The following is a 27,161-nucleotide window of genomic DNA, read 5'->3' as shown; positions in this document are numbered from 1 at the left end:
TTACCCCTAAAAATATGTACATCTGTATTTCTACATATCATTCAAATGATCCTAAGTCACATCTCACACTAGTTTGACTCGATTTTTTTCCATTCAGAATTCACTGCAAAACCATATATTATATCTACATTCAAAGACAGAATGATTTTAGTTGATTGAAAACTATGCAAAACATTCTCAAATGTGATTGTCTACTTTTCCAATACATAGACACAGTTATCTTCCTGCCAAAATTTTTAATCATTTCAGCTACGGTTTTTTTAAGGACACTAAATGAGTGTTTTAGAAGTCTGTGGAAAAAAAATAGGGAACCAGGATAGTACACATAGCAGTATTACATTTGGACAACTACTTCTAAAGGATGTTCTCTCCCATTTTTTGTAAAATGAATCACTAAGCAGAATTAGTTTTAAAAATACTCAACTCTAGCTTACGTAAAGTAAGTAACAACATCTAGGCTTTTTTTTTTGGTAAAGTTCAATTTTCGTTTTGCTTTTAAATCAAAGTTTTGCATTTCCTCTTGGGCAAGAGTGTGTGTGTGCATACATATATCACATATGTGTATATTTTTAAAACATTCTTTAATTTTATCTTTATTTGCAAAACAGACAAATGGCAATTATCATTCTTTTAATACCACTAAGGATTACACACACACACATACACACACACACAGATGCAGAATTCTTCATCTGTAATCAGAATGGGTCCTTAACTTCTCCTTTTAGCATTTTGCTTTAGCATTTATTAAAAGGGTCCAACAAGCTACAGAGTTCATCTGTAGAAATGTTATTATTTTTCATTTATTCCTACAGAATAAAACAAAAAAATCTTCTGTAAAGTGTTTCAATTATCTTTTTAAGTTCGACCTATTAAACTACTTTTTAAAGTAGCCAATCTATATGAAAATACAAAATTAAAGACCATATTAAGTAAAAAACAAAAACTCTTTTTTTTTAAAATTTACTTTCTAAGTAAAAAAAAAAAAAAAAGAAAACAACAGACCAAGTGACAGACATTTAAAGCCAATTAAATTGAGGCAGCAGTGTGCAAAAACTAAGATCTATTAATCAAAATTGTTCTTAGTGACATTCAATTCTACTTTATAAACACAAGGATGTGAGAAGAAAACTCAGTGAACCAAAAAGAAAATTAACTCTTTGGTACGGGAATTAAAAATGTCACTCAATGTTAAAGTGAGTAGCACCAGGATGTCTTCGCTGTTGAGGCTGTGAAACACTAACTTCAGGCACCAGTAGTTCCAATGTCACCTGACACACCCTGGCAAGAACACTGAGCGTGCAATATGCAGACTAGCTCTCCCTTTAGTTGACAGCCTACCCAGGTAAACCCTGTATTTAGTCAACAGACAAGCAAAACCACAAAAAGACCACCTTTCATTGCTACTGTTTTGTCCATATCTGTTTAGATATACAGCTATCAATACCCAAAAGATCAGAGTGTTGAACAACCATGGTAAGCACCACATTACATGTTACAGGGATTCACAATACCAATAGCTACGGAGACCTTCAAGATATGAAAAACTGAAATAGTCCAAATTTTAAAGTGAAAATCACCCTTTATATACAAACTGTTGATTTTCCCTCTGTTGACAGATTTTACCACAATACTTAGTATATCCTTTCTCTGCAAGAGGAGACTTATAAAAAGGTCCCAGCTTTTTTAATCAAACCTTGGGCAACCTATTCATTTCTGCTTGGCATTAAGTAGCTGTACTTTCGCATAATTCTTGACACTTCATGTTAGCATACACTGTACACTTACGATATTTAAAATTCAAAATAATTTCTTAAAGGCATCTGACTAGCTGACAAGAATCAGCAATATACACTCCTTGGATAAAATAACTCAAACTAAACGCTTATACGCATCAACAACTCTTACAGTGAAACAGTGTCAACAAGAGATAAGGCTAAAATGATTGTAGCAGAGGAATTCTCTGACGTTACAGATTCTGTATCCAGTAAACCCTGCTGCTGAGATGCTGATTATACATGCTCTGTCTAGCTTCTCTCCATCTTAATACTCTCTTTATCCAATTTTGGCTACTCACTACTCATTAGTACCTGTCCTCTATGGTAGACAAGGGAAAAAGGAAATAATAGTAAAAAAAATGATAATGGAAAATACCAATAATACCAATGACATAAGGATAAACAGCATTATTATTTCTGTTTCAGATTAGCACTAGCAGGCAGTATTACAACATCTGAAGAACAGACAAAAATGTAGTAAATTTTGTTGTTAAAAATTGCACAATGATAATGAAAGGAGACATCAGAGAAAACACTTCCTGAAGTTTAACCATCATCATCCTAAATGCAGCTGAAATGCTAAATACTGATTGATATACAGAAGAACATCGGTTCAAAATACTTCAAGCAAGTTGGTTCTATTACTTTCTCACATTCTGCTGAAGAATATTCTAGAATTCAATTGAGAATGGCTAAATTCAGAGCATAATGAAATTTGTGATTTACAGAGAAATTCAGAGGATTCTTAGGCTCGAAAGTAACAAATGTAGACATTAAATAATACACTCATTCATTTGTTAATTATATGGTTACTAATACTAGCAAGTAGAACATACTAAATGTACATGACTTACTAACTACATTTGCCAGTACTTATATTTTTGAAAGCAACAGCAGTAGAATTGGGTAAACAATCTAATACTTATATCTATTAATAAATTATTTAATGTTTCTACGTGTAAACTGTACCAAGTAAATTCTAGATATATCTACATATATAGAGGTCATGTCAAAAACTTATTTAATGAAGCAGCAATAGTTTAGTAAACTTGAGCTAAGTAGTCTATTCATACGTGAAGCACAAGGGAAGTAGACACTAGAGAAAAGTCCAGGGAAAGACTAGCAGCTCTGTTAATATTAATACCATTGTAAACTAGAGCTGGATACATTGTGATTTTATACCAACATATGTGAGAACATTCAAACTGCTCCATTATCTAACACATAGAAAGGTATGTGGTTATAATCAAAACTACTTCATACTTCCTGGGTGGAGGTGTTGTCCTAACTCAAGTCTTTATGATTAGCATTAATACACCCTTTTGGGTGACACACCTTCAACTAATTATTTCTAGGAAAGTGACTTGAAAAAGCCTGATGAAGAAGTTATAATTAGCCACCATCCTTGGAGAAAAATACCTCTAAGCATTAGCTAACATTCACTGATGTTCATTCTGACAGAAGTTTTAACTTAGCTGTTACAGTAAACTTTATGCTTATGTTCTGTATTTCTATTACTTAAAAGTAAACTACGCTTTCTTCTGTTCAAAGAGATTAATATATTAATATTTTAAGTATACCTATCTCTTATGTTAACCACAAATATTTTTACAACTCTGAAGCAAAATCGTATTTTTCTCACAATGGAACATCAGCTAACTTAATATTTTTAAAATTCTGAACACAGTCACTTTTTGCCTACAATCTTGAGCCCATAAACATTTTTGTTTGCAGAAAAGAACAGCATCAAACATAACTGTTCAAGAGGTGCAACTTATAACAACTACTTAACAACTACTTTCATTTCCAGAAGTCCAATTAATGACTTTGCTGAATGTAAAACATCCTTTAAAATACATTTCGTTTAAAATGAAATGAAATGTTTATAAGGAAATACTTCATCCAATATACAGATTACATCAGTAATCTCACTGCTCATAATTATTTTCTAATGCTCAACATCACTAGTTATTTTCATGGTTACCCAGAATATATAATAAATTGGCTACTAAAGCTACAGCTCTAACTCACAGTAGGAAAGTTAAAAAGAATGAAGAGAAGTATAGAAAGAATTATTAATCTCTTATTATTTTAATGCAATTGAATCAGTTTAAAAAAAATCATTCCAAAACTGGGATTAAAAAACTGAATGTATTTTTTTAGATATTCAGTAAAACACATTAGACACTGGCTTGCCATTGTAACTATGATAAATTTGTTTTATAATAAATTGGTAATTTTAAGGTAATAACTTTTTAATTCTAAGGGCTTAGTTTGCCAAAATAAGGTTCAAAATAAAATTCATGAAATGGTTTATATTTATTTATCCTGATCTGATATAAATTTGTCTGATAGTAAAAAATATAATGTGAATATACATAAATGAAGCAAAGTAGTCATATATGTATGAACCAGACATCAAATCATAAATAGGAACACATTCATTTTCATAAAACCTTACAGTTTTGTACATAGACTTCCCTTAAGTTTGTACCTCTGAAATGTTCAGAATTTGGGTATACATTTCACTTGGGCAATAAATCTCTAGAGCCAGTATAATTACATCAATTAGCCAAAAGAGGGCGCAGAGAGCACACTAGAGTTTATAGACTCCCTAGGAAAGTGCCAGGTGTTCTCTCTCAAGTTGTCTAACAAGAATCATAAAACCCAGTTAGGTGTGCTAACTTTGAAATACTGAAAGTTACAGCATAAGTATATATAGATATACTTTATATAGATTCCTACATAAATATATTGATATGTAGCATTTCTGCCACTCAAACAAAAATAAACATATGCCTTGCCTAGTGCATTAGTTTGTATTCCAGTAATATAGAGAAATCAGGTACAGAGGGATCAGGATCAGGGAAAGTAAAGAGAAAGGTGGGAAGAGGTGCCCTAGAAGTGGGAAACCTAAGAAAACCAAAACCAGAAACCATTAGAGTGGGAAAGAGACCATCTTTGATTCTCATTACTGAGGCAGAGGTTGGCACTGAGTACCTCCCTGGTACTTTTCAAGGTAGCTACTGCTACCATATGAAGTATAAATACGTCCATAAAGCTCTTTAGGGGGTCTTCACTTGGCTTTGCTGTTTTCTCAGTGTCCTTATTTGAAAGGAATGTATACAGCATAAGGCATCTGACTGACATCTATCTACATTATCTATACATTACTCCTTATAACAGTTCAGTCACCAGGCCAAATTTGGTCAAAACCCAACCCATCTGCCTGGAATGAATATATGTACTAATTTTGTAGTTCATTAAGCTCTATAAATATACTTCTTATATTAAATTTACTATGAATCTTATCAGCACCAATAAATATTTCCATCTGCCACTAAGTTTTTAAATAATAAAGCATTGTAATCAGAACATGAAAGACATGGTACTTGTATCTCTGAGTAGACCTTATTCTATTATTTTAGGAGATATTTATAATTTCTAAAATACAACCACAATATAGTTAACTAGCTGACAATGGTAATCTTCTGTTTCATGATTTCTCAGGTATGACTCCTTACTACCAAAACTAACCAAAAAGAAAATATTGATATGCTCCAAGAACACTAGATACCCCTTCAATCTTCTCTTCAAGGGAAAGGCTGAGTACATAATTATTTTTTTAAAGATATATGGATTTTGCAGTATTCTAATGGAAAAAAATTTTTAACTGAATTTTTTTCAAACCATGCTAAATTTTTTCTCACACAAATATTCTATGCTTTCCAAGAGACCATCACAATTAGCAATTTAAATTTGTATAAGGCTAACAATGAATATAGATTATTATATTTTCTCATTTTAAGGTCATTTCCTAACATTGGCTACTAACAAAAGGTCTCTCAATCCAGATTATAGTTGGTCAATTACAATTTAATTTCAATCTGGGTGATTACAGGTACACAAAATTTACTTACTTTTACTAGTAACTTCCTATAAATAAAATTTCAATATTAGTTGGCCAATATCTATTATATAAAAACCTTCAAGGTGTAATTTTAGATCTACTAGTAGGTAAACAAAAGTAAAAAGTATACATATTTTTTTAAAAGCACAATATTCTTCTTTATACTATACATTATATATTATCTAGTTATACTAGCATTTTAAAAACATATGCATTCTAACATAAACACACTAGAAAAGGTATCAGTGGAATTATTGCAAATTCTTTACCCTTTTTGCTAATAAAAATCTTAGGGTAAAATAGGAACACATGCCTGTTTGGTCAAAAATTTCCCCTTGGAGCAAATATTTTAACAAAAATCAATAATTACAACAGTACAGGGGAAAGAAATGGGAAAGTTAATGTGAAAAAAAATGAATCTTTCCTTTAAAATAAGGTAGGTAGTTGGTGTTTTACTTCAGTGGTGTTTTTATTTTGTTTTTGGTGAAAAGAAAAAAAAACATTAGAAAGCCACTTCTAAGAAAACACTGTCCTTTTTTGTTTCTATTTTTGCTTTTTTGTTGTTGTTCAATCCTATATGCTGCATTAAAAAATATCTTGCAGCACATATAAAAGGAAGTATAACATAAAATTGTATTTGAAAAAGAAAATTTACATATAAGGTGTATCAACTTCTGTAAAACCTAAAGAATGAAATTCAGATTTGGTTAGTACTGCTTAAGGGTGAAAATTTTAAATAAACATCTGAAGTTTCCCATAAAGTAAAATCTGTAACACTGTCAGTACTAAAAGAAATTATGTACAATTATTTCATCCTAATCACTGCCTTTTGAGTTTAATAACAAAAGCATTTAAAGAAATCCCTGTGGAAAGCTAATTTGAAAGTAAACATGCTTTAAAACTTAAATATAGAACATGTATTAGTCCCACATCAGGATCAAGATCACTATTAAAATAAAGCCTGGGGCACATTATGATGCTTAAGATAGGTGGGTGGATTTTAATTGACTTGAAGACTGTCATAGTTCTATTATCAGAAAACCTGTAACGCATTTCCAGCATGGAGGACCCATCTGTGCCCACCATCCATCTGTTTAGACGTGATTGGCAAAGTGGTAGGGAACTCGCAGTGGTTGCCTCTGCCTGAAAGGAATAAACCACAGGATCTTCCAACGAGTGCCAAAAACTTCTGAGAAGGTCTGCTGCCATGGCTTTCGGGGCCTCGATCTACAGAAGACAGCATTATTAGTGAAAGACAGCACTCCCATGGTGCACTTCAGTCAGCTAAAACAATACAGGTTGGCTGGGGATCCATTACTGGACTCTGATGAATTGTGTCCCAGCATCACAAATAGAGCTTTTCTTTCATTATGGCATGCAGCTGAGTTTTAACTCTGGATAGCAGATATTGTATCTGTGTCGTCAATCAACCTAGGGCAACTTTTGAAGCAGAGGAGGATCTCAGGATTAACAGAATGTGTGTCAACAACACAGTAGCAAATCTCTTTTGATGTATTTTCAGGACAAATAATTTAACTTACTTTAGTAGGACAAGGAACAAGAATGATCAGTACTTATTTTGTTTGAAAACTATCACGGCTAGAAGACCCCTACCCCTACGGTAAGACTCGGTTATGCTTGCTAGTTCAAGTCTTACAAAAGGCACCAAGAAAAAGCCATCATTATATTATCTTTCCACTACATGCACACATTTTTCAAATGTAACCAGTTGTTTGCATTTTTAAATAAGAACACTACAGACTTCACTTTTATACTTACATTTCTTCACAACAGTTTGACATCTTTTCAATAGATGTTGTATCCTATTAAAAATTAAAAAAAATACTCAGATATAACAGTTATCAAGGCTTGATTCTATATCTATTTCATGATGTTTTTAATCATATTCTGAGAATATTCTAAAGATACAAAGTTTATGTATGGGTACTAAGCTGGGACAAAGTGAGAAAGTGGTAGTGTATATAAGGACAGATATACACTACCAAATGTAAAATAGATAGCTAGTGGGAAGCAGTCTCATAGCACAGGGAGATCAGCTCAGTGCTTTGTGACCACCTAGAGGTGTGGGATAGGGAGGGCGGGAGGCAGACACAAGAGGAGGGGACATGGGGATACATGTATACATACAGCTGATTCACTTTGTTATAAAGCAGAAACTAACACACCATTGTAAAGCAATTATACTTCAATAAAGATGTTTTAAAAAAGAATTTTAAATTATCTATGTACATTGCTGAACTTTCCTTGGAAAAACAGAATCAACATTACGTTGTGCTAAAAAAACCCAATTTATTCAATTACAACCCCCCCAAATTGTAGGAGTCTCACTTCATTAAAAAATAACCTTTTATTACACTTGCCTTCTTGATAATTCTTTTAAAAGTCTATATTTAATTCAAATGTCATTAAATATGCATTAAAAAATAAATACCAAAATGATAAATGAAAGACAATATTGAACAGAAAACTGTCAAGAGCCAAAGAGCACTACTGGTTATGGATTTCTGTAAACAAAGCCAAATTCAACAAGGCAATGTATGCATTTGCCGTACTACAACATTTATTACTCTGAAAAGGAAAGCTAACTGATTAGTGTTCTTTGGTAAAAAACTGTTTTCTTTTTCAAGAGAAAAACCAGTCTCTTCATAATAATGCAATTTCTCATTATGTGTTTTCCATAAAGCTGTTAACACAAATATGTAAGAAAAACAACTCAATAAAGAGAAGAAAGCTTCTAGACATGTTGGTCTAATTCATGTTAATGGAAGACCTATCATTAGACTGAGAAACAGTGATGATAAGGAATATCCAAATAATCAAAACACAAATTATATAATCTTATTTTAGATATATATTTACATTTTAAATATACTTTTACGTAGTACAAAAGAAAATATATTCTTTTAAATATACAAAAAAGTCTTCCTCCTTTTATCCTTTCCTTTATTAGCTTCCTCAGATATAGCAGGTAGACTGCAGTTATTAAGCAGTACTATTCATGCAAATATTTGTGGCTGCAACTCCAATTGCAAGAACTTCTTTAGCTATAGAACTCTCTTCCAATAATACTACTGAAAAGCACCTTTACTTCAAAAAACTCTTTAAAGAAGTTACACGAACGGCTCAGAACATTAAATTCTTATGTATGAACAGTTGTCTAACTACAGTTGGCCCACATACAGGAAAACAAATCTATCATTTCTTAGGTGACTAGTAACTAATAACAGAGTTTCATTTCCAGATTTCCCAGGAATCTGTGAGGAGGCTATAGATTAGTCACTCTATATTCACTGATTTCCTAGCATTTCCTGAAATTCATGGTTTCCAATGACGATTCTATTTATAATTAACCTTTCCCGGTTCTGTTGCATAATTTCCTCAAAATAATGTTTTACTTTGTGAAAACACAGTCTGAAAATACATAAAAAATTTATTTAAGACTTAGAGGAAAGCTGGGGTTCTGGTTCCATATCAGAAAAAAAAAAATGAAGGAAATAATTTAAATGGTTTCTTAGAACTGATGGTGACAGGTTATTCCAAAACAATTAAGACAGCTTGCGCAAAAATACAAAGGAAAAGACAGGAAAGAAATTTAAAGGTGTTATCAGGAAAGGTATATAAATGGCCCCAAATTGCAGGTGTAGATAACACTTAAAAGTGGAAACTATTTCAGGATAAGGAAGGCAATTACAAGGTTAGACTACGAGAACTAGCTAATGTTACAGGATATTTTCACTGTGCAGAAACTTACAACTCGATTATAACTTTAAGGAATGTACTTGTGACAATAAAGTAATCAATTTTAAGGGCTTTGAATTTTGACTGCATATGGGAAAAGCTCTTATTTTCAAGTGCTTTTGACATCTTTCTAGAATCTGGTTCAAGAAATACGAGCAACACTACCTTTCAAGTCAGCATAAACAGATTGTCATTCAATCAAAGGATGTGATGTTTACCATGACTTTATGAACAGGATTTGTGAGGCTAGCCAAAAAAGACTATTTTTTTCCTCTAGAAATGGCAAATTCTTATCTCTCAGCTATCCAGAGTACTATTATAAGAAAAAAGAACAGCCAAACATGTCACAAAGTTTTTGCACTGGCATTTATACAGCATACTCAGGGCAACACAAGTTATCATGCTATTGTATTTATATGCACAATAGAAACAGCAAACTAGAAGAGAAGAGAGGTTACTAATGGCAGGAATATTGACAACCATAGTTATTTTCAAGTGCCAAACTAGGTTTAATAAACTTTTTGTTTTGTTTTATTAAGCAGGGAATTGTGGAATATTTATTTCACACATGAAAAAAATAACCTAAAAATATTTAAAATAGATTTTAGTGCAGCTAATTCCATTCAACATAAACGACTCAATACCTTTAGTGATTATCACAAAAATGACCAAAAAGGTAATTGCTATCTTCACGGAGTATATCTTATAAATTCTTAGTTATATGTAAAACAGCTACCTAGAAAAACTCACTCTTCAAGGAACGATAAGAAACACATTTTTATTGTGTTATCTACAATCAAAATACCTTATTTCCAAAGAAATATTTATGTCTTGAATATGGTCTAATGATCAAAATATCCAAGACTTCTGCCAGTCTGCATAACTGAGATAAATGAGAATGCTTTCCTATTTTAAAAACCAGAAGTTTATTTTCTAAAAAGAGAATAAACTAGAAACAAGAAAGACTTACAGAAATATAGGGCTCAAGTATTTTATCAACTATACTTTATCTTCTCCTGATGGTTCATCTTACTCTAAGAAATGATCTTTCAGGTTCAGTCTAAGGAAATATGTTTGACTTAAAAGAAAACTGTATCTCAACTAATAAGATTATAACTGGAATGGAAAAAAAAGTTTCTAATAGGAAGGGAGAGGGAGGTATTTATTGCCTATTGGAAAAATTGAGGTGGGGGGAGGTGAGAGGCAAAGAGCAAGAATTTAGCACCAGACGTTTCCTGGTTAACAGACCTGAGAATCTAGTCCTCTTGGAATACACAGCTTGATGATACAATCCATCCAACTAACTCATTCTGCTTTGAGTTCATTCTCACAAAGCAACACTTTGTCATATATGTTGTTGTACAGGAGAAAGAATGTACTGCAGAGTCCTTTGGTACCTGACAATCATACATAAGGGAATAAATAGTCAACCTGGTTTATATGACTATCACTTTTGAGTCTAGAAGTAGAGTCACTGCTTCTGGGCCTGATTAACCCTGGAAACATTTTCAAAATGAAGTTTCCAGATCTGTCAAACTGAAGATCTGAGGAAAGTAGGAACATTCTATCAGAAAGTCTCCTTGAAGACAGTTCGATCTAACCTCAAGGATCACCTGCACTCTTTAGTCTTATCATAGCTCTTGTTGATGCTTTTAACTCTACTGCACATACTTGATTCAATGGCTCTGCTGATTTAACCCGGAGTAAAAAACACTATTAAGGAAAGTTTATCACAACTAGAGATTATATACCTGTTTTGTTTACTACTGATTTCTGCTAATTCTAAAATAGACTTTTGCTTGACTTCCTAGAATTTCTGCTCAACATACAGAGAGCAACTCATTTAACTTTGTATCTTTCATAGCACCTAACAGCACAGATTATTCAAAGTGGGTACTCAATATATGTTTGCAGCACTAAACTAATTGAACATGGACAGAAATAACATGATTCCTTATCTTTAATTTTTTTCAATCCAAAGAGAGAAAACTTTCTGTTAGCCTTAGCTCTCTCTCCTCCTTTGAAGCCAGAACTCACTACTATATTACTCACTTGAAATAAATGGTTCATAAGCATCCATCTCCAACAAAGGACCAGCTATATCTTTTATTAGAGATCTTAAGTTAACAAAGACATTTAATCAATCATGAAACCAAACTGAGAAGGCAGTAGATGTTACTTTTATAGCCACTTAAAACATTTCTTTCCAACATAATTCCCATACTCCTCTTCATCAAGCCATTTTCTGGCTGTATAAAACCTTAAGAAAGTTACTAAAATTCTGTATCTCAATTTTCAAATACTACTATTTACCTCATAGGTTTTTGTAGAAATTAAATGAGTTAATATGTTAGAGCCCTTAATAACTCCTCAATAAATGAGAGGCCTAAGTTTTTATTGTAGGGCTTGGAGATATCTTAATTACATTAGAATGTAACTAGAAAAATTTATGTTTAAACAAAAAAGTGGTTTTTATAATCAAAGATAAAATGACATGGACTGTAGGAGACTACACAGATAAAATCCAATGTCCACAGGGGCTTACAATCTAGTACTAAGTACATAAAACATGATTCATTTACTCATTTATTGTCTATCAAAAATTTACTAAGTACATATTATGACACAGTCCTTAGCAACAAGGAGCTTACAGTCTAGTGAAAGTAGTTAAACATACAAGAAATAATTATATAGGAATATACCGAGGATGTCAGAGAGGAGGATTATATACAATAACATATATAAATAAGCCATACACTATTTAGAAACAGCTGAAAACTTACGTTTGCAATCAACAATCAAATCAAGGTCAACTACTCTTACATTTTTACTACAAAACTATACTTGCATAACATTTTTGGTTACCAGGAGAAGTAAGATGGGCTTATGTGCTCCTTTGGCTGGAATTTGAGAATTAATATAGTGATAGACTGTGACAGAGAGAAGCATATGAATCACTGTGGAAAAAGATCTAAAAGTTAACTATAAATATAAAATTCAGTTTTTTCCAACCCTATAAAGTTGTAAATTCAGATTAAAAATTCACGTAGATTCAGAACATGAACAATAAAATGGGAAAAACAGCAAGTACAACTCATAAATGTTTAGCTTCCTTACCAAAAAAAAAAAATCATCTATTTAATCACTCAAGCTATTCATCGTGCTTTAAGAAAATTAAAATGCACTATTCCTATTGAAAAAAATCTATAGAAATAGATTTAAGTTGTTTTAAACTACTTTCAAGAAGTTTATTACATTGAGTAAAGAGAGAGGATGCAATATAAATCCATTTTCACATAGGAACACGTTTATGCTAAAGAGCAATCCACTTCCACACATAATAATCATGATGCTAGCAGGAATTTTTAGAAAGAAAGCTTTTCTATTACTATGCAATGTAACACAGTATGTATTTAAACTAATTCCTTAGCGAGGGGTAACCTAGTTTCTATAAAGTTCTCTACTGTATCCAAAATTCAAAGAAATATTATAGCCAATATTAGAATATGACATTAAAATCATTTAAGAAGTAACAATTTAAATTTTAATGATTTTTCTAGGTTTTAGAAAAGCTACAGAGAAGATACTTCCCATAATATTATAATTAGAAATACTGTATTAAACATATATTTTGTTTTTATTAAATGAAAACATAATTCAGAAAGGAAAACAAAATGCTGTACAGAGCTCCCTTTACAGAAATGTAAGTGAGCTTGGTTCAGCATAATTAGCAATGATTTCCATATATGCAATGCTGATATGGAGTTGAGTAAACCAAACATAATTTGTACAGAGACTATACCGAATGCTGTTAATTCACCACACAGATTCGGGGGATACTTAGCAAAATTTCATTATAAGGATTAATAATCTCAGGACTACATTTCTGGGTACATGTTAAAAGGCAGGTAAGTCCACTAATCATCTGATTAATAAGAATGCTGTTTAATAGATAATCCCATTTAAACTAATTTAACATTTTGAACACAAGATACTTTTCATTGTATAACATAATCAAGTTAAAATTAAGTCACTCCTGCATCTGTGATTCTGTCTATATTTATTTAGGTAATCATGAGCCAGTATTTAGGGGGGAAAACATTTTCTCCCTTTATTTTGAAAAGCTTTGCTTTAAGCTATCTTTAGTAACTCAAGTAGCGTCCAACAATAGTTACCTGTGAGACCAAATATAAAAAGCTCAATTTTTTTCTTTGAGAATTTAAAGCCTTTTACAAAATTTCAACTAAATATATCTTCCCCACCCCACCCTCAATCTCACCACAACTGAGAAAAGCACTAAGCTCCAGAGATGCCATCAAAAGCTTAAGCTTTTACACAAACTCCACGGTGCCCTGAAAACAAAAATGCTTGTATACAAAATTTAGATAAACTGTCAGAGCAGTGTCATGGTACACAATAGCTCACTGTCAGACCCTCACCAGAAGGCGCTGTACCAGCTGTTACAGAGCTTCTTGATTAACTCTCTCCAAGCCCAGCAACTCAAAACATGACTAATACAGTCACCCAGCACTCTTAGTGTTGGTGCTCATCAGAACTGACATTATTCTTGGCTGTGTGTGAAATACTGCTCAATAAGAAATTCTGACATCAATTACAATAATGACATCACTATCTATTTCATTCAGAAACAAAGAAAAAGGCTAAAGGGTCTAAGTAAGGAATAATTAGAATAATCTGTTCCTTAACTAAATAAAGAATGCTTCAAAGCAGACTTTGAAAACACTTTAACTTCAATATTAATTTTAGTAAAAAGGAACAAGCATATATAGTTAAATCTTGTTTAAAATTAAATCTAAAAATAATCAAAGGTAATCCTTTAAAATTGGGTTTAAGATTAGTGTGTTCCATAGAAACATCGGGTTGTGGTGAGATCTTTTAACCTTGGAAATGGGATTAGAAATCCACTGTTTTTAAATTTAAGTAATTTCTAATTATTTTATCTGGGTCACAGATAATCTGCTCTTACTAGGTCTAAAATGACATCAGATTATCATTACTATGATTATCCTGTTACCTTCTACTATCAATAAGATGGGATTTTTCCTCTTATACAGGAGAGAAATGATTTTTCCAAGTAAGAACAAATAATGGGGAAAAATTACTGAAAATTAATACACTGCTTCCTCAAAACCTCAACCTAAACCTAAATACAGATAGCACTTGTTTTGCTTGTTTGTTGTCTAACAGGCCTATATTCAAGCTATGTAATTATATAGTTTCTATAATGAAATGATACTCCCACCAGTGTTTTCCCAAAATGCCTCTTGGTCTTTGGGGTGCACGAGTAGGGGAAGGAGGAAGACATCAATGAAGTAATTAAATTTACTGTGATTCTTTCTCCCCGTTTTCTTTCTTATACTAACTGACAAATTCGTCACTTCTTTCACACTGTAAAGAGAGATTCATGGATTCAGATTATGACAAAAACATGTCCAGATGTGAAATATCCTGTAGGCAGTATTAATTCTTTCATAAAATGAAACAGCAAGCATATTTTATAAAGAAAGGAAGCAAAATCTCTATTTTAAATTTAAATTTTAATATTAAATACTATTTTTAAATACTAATAATTCACTAGATTTAAAATTAAATACTGAATGCATAACAACTTCAAATAATTAAGCCCTAAAGAACCTTAAATCAATGTGGGGAGGAGTGAATTCTGGAAACCTTTAAAAAAATGTTTTTTTCATTCAAAAAGAGTGGTACTTGAAGTTCACTATGAAAGCCCAGGTAAATGGAATTGAAATTTACTGTAATTTTTTAAAGTACTTAGATTCAAGAGGAAGTACAGTGCCTAAAGGCTGGACTAACAAATGGAATATATTCTCTCTCTTAATGCTTGCATTCCTTTTTAAATGTTTCACAAATGTATAATTTCCAAAGACATGAGACCTGTCTAGCACAGAGTGTTCTGAGAGGGTACTAAATGTATACAGAAAGAGATGAGACTTGGGGAGAGAGCATTATTTAACAAATGTGGTTTCTACTCAGTTTTAGAAATATCACAACATCAGAACCAATCTCCCTGTCTTAAAATGGTGAAATGTTGTCCAATATTATAGCAAAAGAGAAAATCATGCAATTTGAAAATTAATATTAACATACTGGTAGTACGGAATACTCAGAAAGGAACCTGATATTATATACCCTTTACAAACCAGCAAATACTATAAATAACTTCATGTCCAACTCAGAAGTGAATACTAAAATTTGAGAATAGGAATTCTTAAAATATCTTGAAGCCTTTGCTGCCAAACCCCACTTTCTGCTTAGGTGAGAAGGAAACTGTTACCCTCAGCTATAAACCTCTGACGGCTCTCAGAAGTAACTTGAAGTCTTAACAGCAACACTCTCAAACGTCCATTTCCAGTCATTAATCATAAGAAATTGGGGGATATCAGAGAAACTTCATTCCAGGAAATATAAATGATTTGGGCAACTTCAAAAGTGGAAATTCAAAAATGCAAGCATAATCTGGCAATTTAGACTTGACTTATGAATAGGCTATAAAGTAATTATGAATGAGTATAAAAGCAGAGAAAAAAGATGTTAGGGGAAGACCTATTCTCATCCACAGGAATGTGATTAATATCATGTTATTTATCATCATCATTAGATAAATCACAAGAGATATTAGAAAACATTTCAAGCCACTGAATAATAATAAAAACATATTTAAACAGACATTATACAATCCATGAATGTCCAATAAGCACATGAAGAAGTGTTCAATATCATTACTTATCAAGGAAATACAAATTAAAACAACCAGATACTATTAAAATGTACTAGAACAGCTGCAATTAAAAAGACTGACAACAATAAATGTTGATGAGGATGTGGACCAACCAGAATTCTCATACATTGTTGGTGAGAGTGCAAAATGATAGTTACTTGGGGAAAAGGCCTGGCAGTTTCTTATGAAATAAAAGATAAATCTGTCTTAAGTGACCAGCAATTCTTCTCCTAGGTATTTACCCAAGAAAATGAAAACATGTTTCCACAAAAAGACCTGAACAAGAATGCTCACAGCATTTTTATTCATAATTACCAAAATCTGGAACGAGACCAGTTGTCTTTAAATAGAATGGATAAACAAACTGTGGTGTAGCCATACAATGGAATACTACTCAGCAATAAAAAATTATCAATACATGCAACAACATGGATGAATCAAAAAATATTATATTGAAAGAAAGAAGACATATTAATGGGTATATATGAAATTCTATAACCAATACTAACCTGTGCTGGATGGGGAAAAAAACAACAGATCACTGCTGCCTCTGCAGAGGATATGGATTTACTGATATGAGGCATGAGGGAACTTTCTAGGGTGATGGTAATATTCTCTATTGTGAAAGGGGTTTGGGTTGCACATGTGTGTATTTATGCCTTTCATTGTATGTAAAATTTGCCTCAAAGGAAAAAACATAACAAGCACTGAGCTCCAGTTAATGATTTGTATGGTGAACTATCTGATGCTGCAAATTACTTTGATATATATTACAACATATAACTGATTGATGGACAATTTGAAGTGAGATAAAGCAAATACTCTGTAAGATTCTTTAAAATTTCCTGTGTGTTTAAAATTCTTCCTATAAAATCTAGAGGGGAAAGGTTATTATGAGTACCTTACAAAATATTGAAACAATGGTTACATAATAAATGTTTTCCTTCCATTTCTGACTGCATTCTTCCAGTTTTCTTCAGAGGCCAGTACCATTACTAGTATCTCATGTGTCTTTCCATAGATAGTCTTTGCATATAGATAGAGGGATAGAGAGATAGTTACCTCTGCCTTATTTCTTTTTTTTGAAAGTTAATGTTTTTATTAACATTTCTTATTAAACCATAAGAGAAAAGAACACCTGAACAGAAAACAGACAAAGGACATGAACAAACCATATACAAAATGAATAAATAAATGAATGAATGTGAACAAATGAACAGTTAACATTTAATTTATGCTAGAAATATTCTTTTTTTGATAACAGCTTTATTCACATATAATTCATATACCATAAAATTCACCCATTTAAAGTATACAATTCAATTTTTTTTAGTATGTTCACAGAGTCATACAACCATCACCACAATCAATTTTAGAACATGTTCATCACCCTATGAAAGAAACCCTGTAACCTTTAGCCATTATCTCCAGCCCCCACTAGCTCTCCAACCCTACACAACCACTAATCTACTTTGTCTCTACAGACTTGCCTATTCTGGACATATCATATAAATGGAATCATACAAATATGTGACCTTTTGTGACTAGTTTCTTTCACTTAGCATAATGCTCTCAAGGTTCATCCATGGTGTTGCATGCATCAGTACTTCACTTCCTCTTATGGTCAAATAATATTCCATTTTATGGATATATACCACATTTTGTATATATCCATTCACCAGCTGATAGATATCTGGATTGCTGAGAGTTTTGTTCTATTATGACTAATGCTGCTATAAATATTCATGTACAAATTTTTATGTGAACATACATTTCATTTCTCTTAGGTACATACCTAGACCTGGAATTGCTGAATCAAAACATAACTCATGTTTATTTACAGAATGGTCAGACTATTTTGTAAAGTATCTGCACCATTTTACATTCCCACTAGTAGTGCATGAGGGTTCTGCTTCCTCTGCATCCTCACCAACATTTGTTATTATCTTTTTTTATTATAGCCTCCTAGTGTGCATGAGAAGTGATACCTAATTATGGCTTTGATTTTCATTTCCCTGAAGACTAATGATGTTGAGCATCTTTTCATGTAGTATTTATTGTCCATTTGTATCTTCTTGGAAGAAATGTCCATTCAGATCCTTTCCCCATGCTTTAACTAGGTTGCCTTCTTATTACTGAGTTTAAGAGTTCTTTATCTATTCTAGATACAAGTCCCTTATCAGATACACGATTAGCAAATATTTTCTCCCATTCTGTGAGCTGTCCTTTCACTTTCTTGATAGCATCCTTTGAAGTGCAAAAGTTTACAGTTTTGAGTTAGTCCAAATTATCTTTTTTTCTTTATTTATTTACACTTTGGTTTCATATCTAGGATATTATTTCCTAGTCTAAGATTTACTATTGCCTAATCCTTACTATTGCCTAATCCTATGTTTTCTTCTAGGAGTTTTATAATTTTAGATCTTATATTTAGGTCTATGATCCATTTTGAGTGAATTTACATATATGGTAAATTGAGGTAAGGGCTCAACTTCATTCTTCTGCATGTGGATACCTAGCTGTCCCAGCAGTATTTGTTGAAAAGACTTTTCTTTCCCCTGTTGAATAGTCTTGCTACTCTTGCTGAAAAACTGATTGACCATAGATATATGTGTATATTTCTGGACTCTCAATTCTATTTCATCTATCCTTATGCCAGTACAACACTTTCTTGACTACTGTTGCTTTAAAGTAAGTTTTGATGCATTTTCTTACATTTTTTTCACTGAATATAGTCTTGTGAACACTTAAGTTTTCATACACTATATATATATCAATATAACAATGAAGATCTTTTTTAATATACACACTTATTTACACACATGTGGAAAAACAGTATCTAGAGGGTGGTCAAAAGGGTTGTGCAATTAAAATTTTGATAGACATTGACAATTTGCCCTTCAAAAAGTTTATACCAATTTATACCCCCGCCAACAACATACGAAAAAGCCTATTTACTCTGCATCTTCTGCAATGCAGTGTATTTCCAAACTTTTAAATCCTTAACCAATGTTATTTTTCTCATTTTAAAAATCTTTTCTGTTGTGACAAATCCACTTTGGCTAATAAATACATGCAAAAAAAAACCTGTTTAATTACTAATAAAATGTTTCTAACAGCAACATTCCATTTTTTGGAATTTACCTTAAGTGAGTAGTTTAAAGAGGAAGAAGAGATGTTCAAAGACCTATTTTGTAATATAGAAAAAAAATTGCATAGTAGATGCTGATCAACAGAAAAATGATTAATTAAAATATAGTATGTTCACTAAATAGTATATCCAAATAGTAAAAACTATAAACATGATGTCTGTAGCCATATAAAAATACTTTAATTTTTAAAAGCAGGATACAAAATTATATGTACACTCTGTACACTGATTATAACTACTTTAAAATTACATATGCATACGGAAATGGAAATACATAAATGACTATGGATAAGTTTCTTCTTTAATTTCTAAACTTCCTGTAACTTTTTAGAATTAAGTTCATAATTAGGGAATATGTTCACAAATACATTACATTAAAAATATACTTACTGTGATGATGCCAATTAGTTGAGTATAAAAGAGTCCAGTTATTCCAACTAACATTGTAATGCCCATAAAGGCAGCTAGTCTCATTATGGCCAATTCATGTCTAACAACAAAGAGGTCCTATAAGAAAAAAAAAAAATCTTAAAAACAATTCAAAAATTACTTACAGTTGCAATAATAATCAAGAATTGAGCCATAACATTTTCCCTTATTATCTTAAAAGAACTACTCTCCCCATTTTTTATTTTATTCCACTTAATAAATATTTGAAAATTTCAAAAATAATTGTTTTTAATTCATAGTAGCGAGCTGAAAAATGGGATTTTACTACTCGATTGTCATAAAAACCCCTCAATCCTAAAGTTGCAAATTAGCCATGCTCATTTACTATTTGGAGCAAAAACAAAACAAAAAACCCTCTAAAAATCAAAAAACAAAAACATAACAGATGGTGTACAATCTCTGGTTCAACAAAAGGAAATTTTATTATGGTACTGCTAAAAAGCTTGAATGCACAAGTCTGATAACATAATATTAAAGTTCAAGTGGCCAAGATACCTAGAGATTATGTATTTTAGTCAAAATGAGGGGGTAACACAAATAATAGGATCACATGAACAGCTCTCTTCAAGACCAACTCATTCATTCATCCATCCAGTCACTCAACTACCACTGCCAAGCACTGAGCTATGTAGTAGAAATGTAAAAAGGATAAAGATATGGTCTGTGCCCTCAAGAAGTATGCAGTTTATTCAGAGAGAGAGCCCAACTCTGCAAAACTCCAAAACAATGTGATACATGCTTTAACAGGAATGTGTGCACAGAGGACAGTAGAAACATAAAGGAATGCCTAGACAGGAGAGATAAAAGGAAACGCTGTGAGGGAAAACTGATTTTCCAGCCCAGGGCATGAAAATGAGGGTCTTGAAAGTGATCCAAAGAAACTGTGGCAGGAGGTCAGGAAAACCAAGAGAAGCCATTTCATTTACCCTCACTGTTCTTTCACTCTCTCTCCCTTGTCTGGCCAGACCATTCAGTCGAGGGACAGAGAGTGAAAGAACAAAGACTTCTGGAAACCTGTAGTTACTAAGCTTTGGAATAAACTAGCCACAGTGGATAAAAAGCAACAAACAAATGGGAAGGACCCCAAAACATAACCACCCACATGCTCTTTTAATACTGATTCAGGTTAAGGCTTAAAGGTACCCTGGTAGCAATACCAGAAACAGGGGGGGTCACCGAATATAATGATCTTGTTTGAAACAAAATAACTGATGCTTTTCTGTGTGGCACAGTGATCATCCACCTGACTTAAGCAAAACTCTGAGTCCACACCCAAACCACTCGTTTATTAGCCAGGGAAAACTTAAAATTCACCAAGGCACTTAAGGTGTTATGTAACAGTTACATATTAGTTTTGACTATTTCAAAATTTCACCAGAAAGGGCCTAATGAAAAATCCTTACCAAACATGTAAAGAGGAAAAGATGGGGCTATGAATGATATTAAAAATTCAGTACTGTAAACTCTGCTATTATGCTGTATGAAAACACAAATATGTTCCAAAATGATTGATACATTAAGCAACAATTTGAGCATAGCAAGACTCTTGTGTTTGTTTATGTGTGATTTTATCTGCAAGAAACCCAAGATGAACAGTAAAAACTTCACTCAGCTAAACCAAGCCATACAGGAATACATAAAACACACACCCCCAAACATCTACCGGCTAACTCAATTTGTCATATGTGTTATGAGCCACACTCATCCATACCTGGTATCACAATTTTCCCTCCAATTTCATATGACTCTCCTTCCATCACTTCGTAATAACTCACATAACGCAACCCTTCTGATGCCCACTTCCACAAGAAAATTTCACGTCTCTTCTAAGGTAAAGTGCAATGTTTGTTATAGTATTTACGTATTTCTTAACTAGTTAAATGTATAAAACTGTGCTGCTATTTTTATTAGGAACCCTTTTAAGTGTCACTGACAAAGTTTTTGAGTGTTGTGTCTTCATTTTCCCATAAGCCCTATGGTTTTCATCACGTGATTTTGCACAGTGGGGCAAATTTTAGGAATGAACATACTGTGTTATAGTAGAGCTTACCCTAATAAAAATACACATGGTTCCCAATTTACAACGGTTCACCTTACAATTTGCCGAGTTTTAAAATGGTTCAACTTTGGACATTTTCAACTTAGAATGGGTTTATCAGGATGTACCCCACGTGTAAGTCAAGGAAGATCTGAGCCATATATGACCAAATAAAATGCATCCTCTTTTCTCCCAGTGAAAAGATTAAAAAACTTGTTTGTCCACTAGAATTTATACATGTTTAGGGATGAAGATGAGACTAAAAGATCTACTTAAAATTACATTTATTCACTTAGGTATACATTTATGTTAGAGAGTACTTGTGTAAAATAGTAAATTAATTCAGAAATTGCTTTTTATCACTCTTACATTTTCAAAAAAATGCATCCCAACTTTACACACACATAATTAACATCAGTACTAAATCCATATTTTGAGTCATTTAACATACTTCTCCAGAGCACAACATCTTTACTTCTATCTTAGATTTTTTTTTTTTTTTAGATCTAGCACTTTTTGAATCCAAAAATTGGCTTGGGAAATTTTATCTAAATCACAAGCATCCATTTGCTATTCAAATCTTTATGACATAATCAGTGTTATTATGGCTGAATTGTGTCTCTCCAGAAATTCGTATGTGGAAGCCCTGACCCCACTCTCACCTCAGCACTTCAGAATGTGAGAGTATTTGGAGAGAGGGCCTTTAAAAAGGAGATCAAGAAAAATGGGGCCCTTAGAGTGGACATTAATCCAATCTGACTAGTATCCTTATAAGAAGAGGAAACTCAGAGACGCAAAGCGACACCACGGATGCTCAAACACATGCAAAGACACAGCAACAAGGTGCCATCTGCAAGCCAGGAGAGAAGCCTCCAGAGAAACCAAACCTGCTGACATCCTGATCTTAGACTTCCAGCCTCCAGAACTGTGAGAAAACTAGTTTCTGTTGTTTATGCCCCCAGTCTGTGGTATTTTATGTCGCCCTAGAAAACTAATACAGTAACTATTTCTTTATCATTTTCATTCCTTTCCATTTTTTGGTTAAGAAATGTGCTTATATATAGATAAATGCATAAAACATAAGTTCAGTTTAGAGAAAAGAATGCAAACATTTGAAAACATGCAGACGCTTTCCTCAGTGCACTTCTTCCCCATCACATCCTCTCCCACATCCCTACCTTAAAGAGAAAGGTTACTGATTCGTTCTTCAGATATTTTCGATACATTTCAGTTGCATATTACAAATATCTTGTCCTACTCTGAGTCTACTTTTTCATTCTCTTCATGGCATCTTTGGATAATCCCAAATTCTTAATTTTAATGTAGTCCAATTTATCAATCTTTTCTTTCATTGCTTTTTATATCCTGTTTAAGAAATCTTTCCCAATACCGACGTAATGATGACATTCTCCTATATTACCTTCTAAAGCCTTTAAAAGCTTTATAGCTTTGCCTTTCACATTTAGGTCACTAATCCACCTGGAAATGATGTTTGTGCACTGTGAAATATAGGGTTCTGAATTTACTTTTACTATATGAATACTCAATTGTCCCGGGACGGTTTATTTAAAAAGCTATCCTTTCCTCAGGGATCAGAGGTCAAGTGTCCATACGTGCCTGAGTCTGATGTAGGCTCTCTATCCTGTTCTCTTGGTTTATTTGTTTATCCCCGTACTAGTGAGCACATCTCAGTTACTATGGCTTTGTAATAACTCTCCAAACTTAGTAAGCCAACTCATCCCAACTTGTTCTTTTTCAAGAATATCTTGGTATGGGATTAAGAGACACAAGCTACTAAGTATAAAACAGATAAGCAACAAAGATATATTGTACAGCACAGGGAAATACAGCCTTTGTTTTGTAATAAATTTAAATGGAGTATAATCTATAAAATATTGAATCAGTATGTTTTATACCTGAAAATAACATAATATTGTAAATCAACTACACTTCAATGTAAAAGAAGGAATGTATTGGTTATTCTAGATACAGCTGACCCTTGAACAAGGCGGGGGTTAATCTGCATATATCTTATAGCAGGCCCTCAGTATCCACGGTTCCTCAGCATCAGCAGATTCAACCAACCATCGATCCTGTACTACTGGAGTATTCACTAGTGAAAATATCCGCATATAAGTGGACCTGTGCAGTTCAAATGTGTATTGTTCAAAGGTCAAGTGTAATTTGTATTCCCATAAAAATTTTTAAATTAGATTTCGAGTTACAACACACTCAGACATACACACACATATGATATATTCTCTCCACTAAGAGTCACAATTTTCCCCTAGAGGTCTTGTGCTTTTTAAAGTCAGATTTAATTCTTGTTTCTTGATTCTATTATAAATGGTTCTGCTGTTAATTTCATTGTCTAAAGCATTGTTTGCTAGCATATAGAAATAAAACTGATTTTTTAAAAATATTGTTTTATAGTCACACTTCTTAAACTTTCTTAAAAATTCCAAAGAATCTACAGATAAGTTATTTACATGATCATACCATCTAAGAGTAATGATGGTTTTCTTCATTTCAGCAGTTATACCGTCTCCTCCTCTTGCCTCACCTCGTGGACTAGAATTCCTAGCACTATGTTTAATAACAATGGCAATGGGGGCACAGAAGGCATCAACACCTTGTCCTTCAACTTGGAGGGAAAAAGGTCAACATTTCATCATTAAGCATGCTACAGCTATTGTGTTGGGTTCTGTGTGTGGTTTTTGGTTGGTTGGTTGGTTTGGAACCTTTTATCTCACTAAAAAAGTTCTCTAGCTCTAGTTTGTTAACAGTTTATAACATGAATGGAGGCTGAATTTTATCTTTGTCTTCAAACACTAATACATACAGTCTCCATACATCTGGGTTTTTTTTCCCTAATCTGTTAATTGATAAAGTATACTGACTGATTTTCTAGTGTAAAAACAACCTTTCATTCCTAAGATAAACTAAACTTGATCAAGCTGGTTATATATGACCAGATTCAGTTTGCTAAAATTTTGTTTAGGGGTTGTTTATCTATGTTCATAATCAGACGAATTTCCTTTCATTCTCTTATTGTCCTTAATAGGTTATGTATCCAACATATGCTATACACATAAAATGAGTTGGGGAGTTTCCTCTTTTTCTAGTGTTTTGAAGAGTATGCATAATACTGGAATTACTGTTTCCTTTCATATATGATAGAGCTAGGACTCACTGGTAAATGTGTGAATATTCTTTTCAGGAAAAGTTTGAACTACTCACTCATGATCATAGGACTACCCATGTTTCCAACTTCTTCTTGCTGCTATACTATGCTTATGATCAGGAAACTCAGTAAGGTACAGATGTCAACTAACCAAACTGATGTATAGAATTAATACAATCCCAATAAAATTCCCCCACCAGTAGAGTATATACTGTTATATACTGGTAGGAGTTTTTTACTTTGTTTTGATTTGTAAATTGCTAAGTAAGCTGTTTCTAAATTTCACTAGAAAAGACAAAAACAAAGGGTAGCATACCACTCTTAAATAAAAGAACAAGGAGGAGGATCTGCTCTACTGCATTCTCAGTAGGGGTAGTATCGCCCCCAGGAGGGAGAAAGTTGGTTCTTGGAGGAAAAAAAACTTAGCTATTACAGTGATTTGTGGCTGTCCACAAATCAATCCTACCTTACAAAATCTTATTCCTTAGTATTTAACTTCATAGAGAAAAGAAGAGAAAGTGTCTAAAAAGGCTCCTGATGGGAGCAATAATAATGAAAAAAAAAAAAGGCAGAAAAACACTCTTATATTGGATAGCAAGATTTATTACAAAACTACAGTTGTAACAGTGTGGTGCAAACACAAAGACAGACTAATGGACTAGAAAAAAAAGCAGAAACAGATACACACATATATGGCTCTTGGTTTATGACAAAGATGGTACTGCAGAGCAGAGTAGAATTATCTTTTCAATAAATGGTGCTAAATCAACTGGATATCCATCTGTGAAAAAAATGAAATCCTAACTCCTACCTCATAAGCATTATAAAAATCAATTCCGGGTGGAAATATAAAAAATATAATACTTGGAAGGCAATATAGGAGAATTATATTGATGATTTGAGGATAGAAAAATACTTCTTAAATTGAACCCCAAAAGCACTAACTAAAAAGGAAAAGACTGATAAGTTGGAGTAAAGTTAAAACTTCTGTTCACCAAAAAATAGCATTAAGAGAGTAAAAAATTTAGCTACAGAGAAGATATTTACAACATACATACTCATAAAAGGACTCAAATCTAAAACATCCTACAATTACCAGGAAAAAAAAAGTCAAATAACCCCCCTACCAAACATGCAAAATAAACAGACACACTGCACCAAACAGGCTATACATATGGTCGATAAACATATGAAAAGGGTCTCAATACCATTAGTCGTTAGAAAAATGAAAATTAAAACACAACGAAGTACTGCTCATTCCCACTAAAATGACAAACTTTAAGATGACTGGAGCGTATTATGCTAAGTGAAATAAGTCAGACAGAGAAAGACAAACAATGTATGATATCACTTATATGTGGAATCTTTAAAAATACAACAAACTAGTGAATATAACAAAAAAGAAGCAGACTCACAGATACAGAGAATAAACTAGTGGTTACAGTGGAGAGAGGGCAGGGGAAGGGGCAATATAAGGGTAGGGGGAAAAGATGTACAAACCATTAGGTATAAAATAAGCTACAAGGAGGTACCTACCGTACAACACAGGGAATATAGCCAGTATCTTATAATAACTATACATGGAGTATAGCCTTTAAAAATGTGAATCATATTGTACACCTATAACTTATGTAATATTGTACAACAACTATACTTCAATTGAAAAATAAAGGAGATACTTTTAATATTATGTCATTAAAAAGAAAAAAAAGGAAAACCTGAAAAAGTATTAGCAACACTCTGAAGTAACCTGAACTTACATACTCTACTAGTGGGGTTTTGAATTGGTACCACCACTTTGGAAAACTTTAAGAGTATCTAAAGGAACATACACATAACCTTTGAACACTGCCACTTCTAGCTGTACATCCAAGTGAAACACATGCACCTGTACAGCAAGAGACATGAACGAGGTTGCTTCTGGCAGCATTATTTGTAATAGCCCCAAACTGGAAACATTGTAAATGTCCATCAATAGAATGGATATATAAACTATTCTACGTTAAATGAAATACTATGGACTTCCCTGGTGGTACAGTGGTTAAGAATCCGCCTGCCAATGCACGGAACACGGGTTCGACCCGTGGTCCGGGAAGATCCCACATGCCACAGAGCAACTGAGCCTGTGTGC

General features: G+C 32.8%; 1 protein-coding gene across 3 annotated transcripts in view; it reads right to left on the bottom strand.

Annotated features, from left to right (window-relative positions):
• Window positions 1-5,635: 5,635 nt before the first annotated feature.
• ZDHHC21 (zinc finger DHHC-type palmitoyltransferase 21) overlaps window positions 5,636-27,161 on the bottom strand; it is a 62,083-nt gene continuing 40,557 nt past the window's right edge. The window contains exons 7-10 of one of the 3 annotated variants that reach the window (XR_009336856.2): window positions 19,749-19,865; window positions 10,696-10,844; window positions 7,468-7,511; window positions 6,257-6,915 (exon numbers count right to left, since the gene is read on the bottom strand). Coding sequence is in view for 2 of the 3 variants with exons in the window: in XM_059071088.2 (XP_058927071.1) it covers window positions 6,783-6,915; window positions 7,468-7,511; window positions 19,749-19,865 (294 nt within the window). In the remaining variant the exon portion in view is untranslated. Of the gene's footprint in view, window positions 6,916-7,467; window positions 7,512-10,695; window positions 10,845-19,748; window positions 19,866-27,161 lie in introns of all 3 variants that reach the window. The other 2 variants (XM_059071088.2, XM_067041481.1) reach the window with 2 other exon arrangements.

This window comes from Kogia breviceps, chromosome 8 (genome assembly GCF_026419965.1).
Source record: "Kogia breviceps isolate mKogBre1 chromosome 8, mKogBre1 haplotype 1, whole genome shotgun sequence".
Taxonomy (NCBI): domain Eukaryota; kingdom Metazoa; phylum Chordata; class Mammalia; order Artiodactyla; family Physeteridae; genus Kogia; species Kogia breviceps.
The sequence above is the reverse complement of the archived record's forward strand: the minus strand, read 5'-3'. Positions and strand labels throughout refer to the sequence as shown.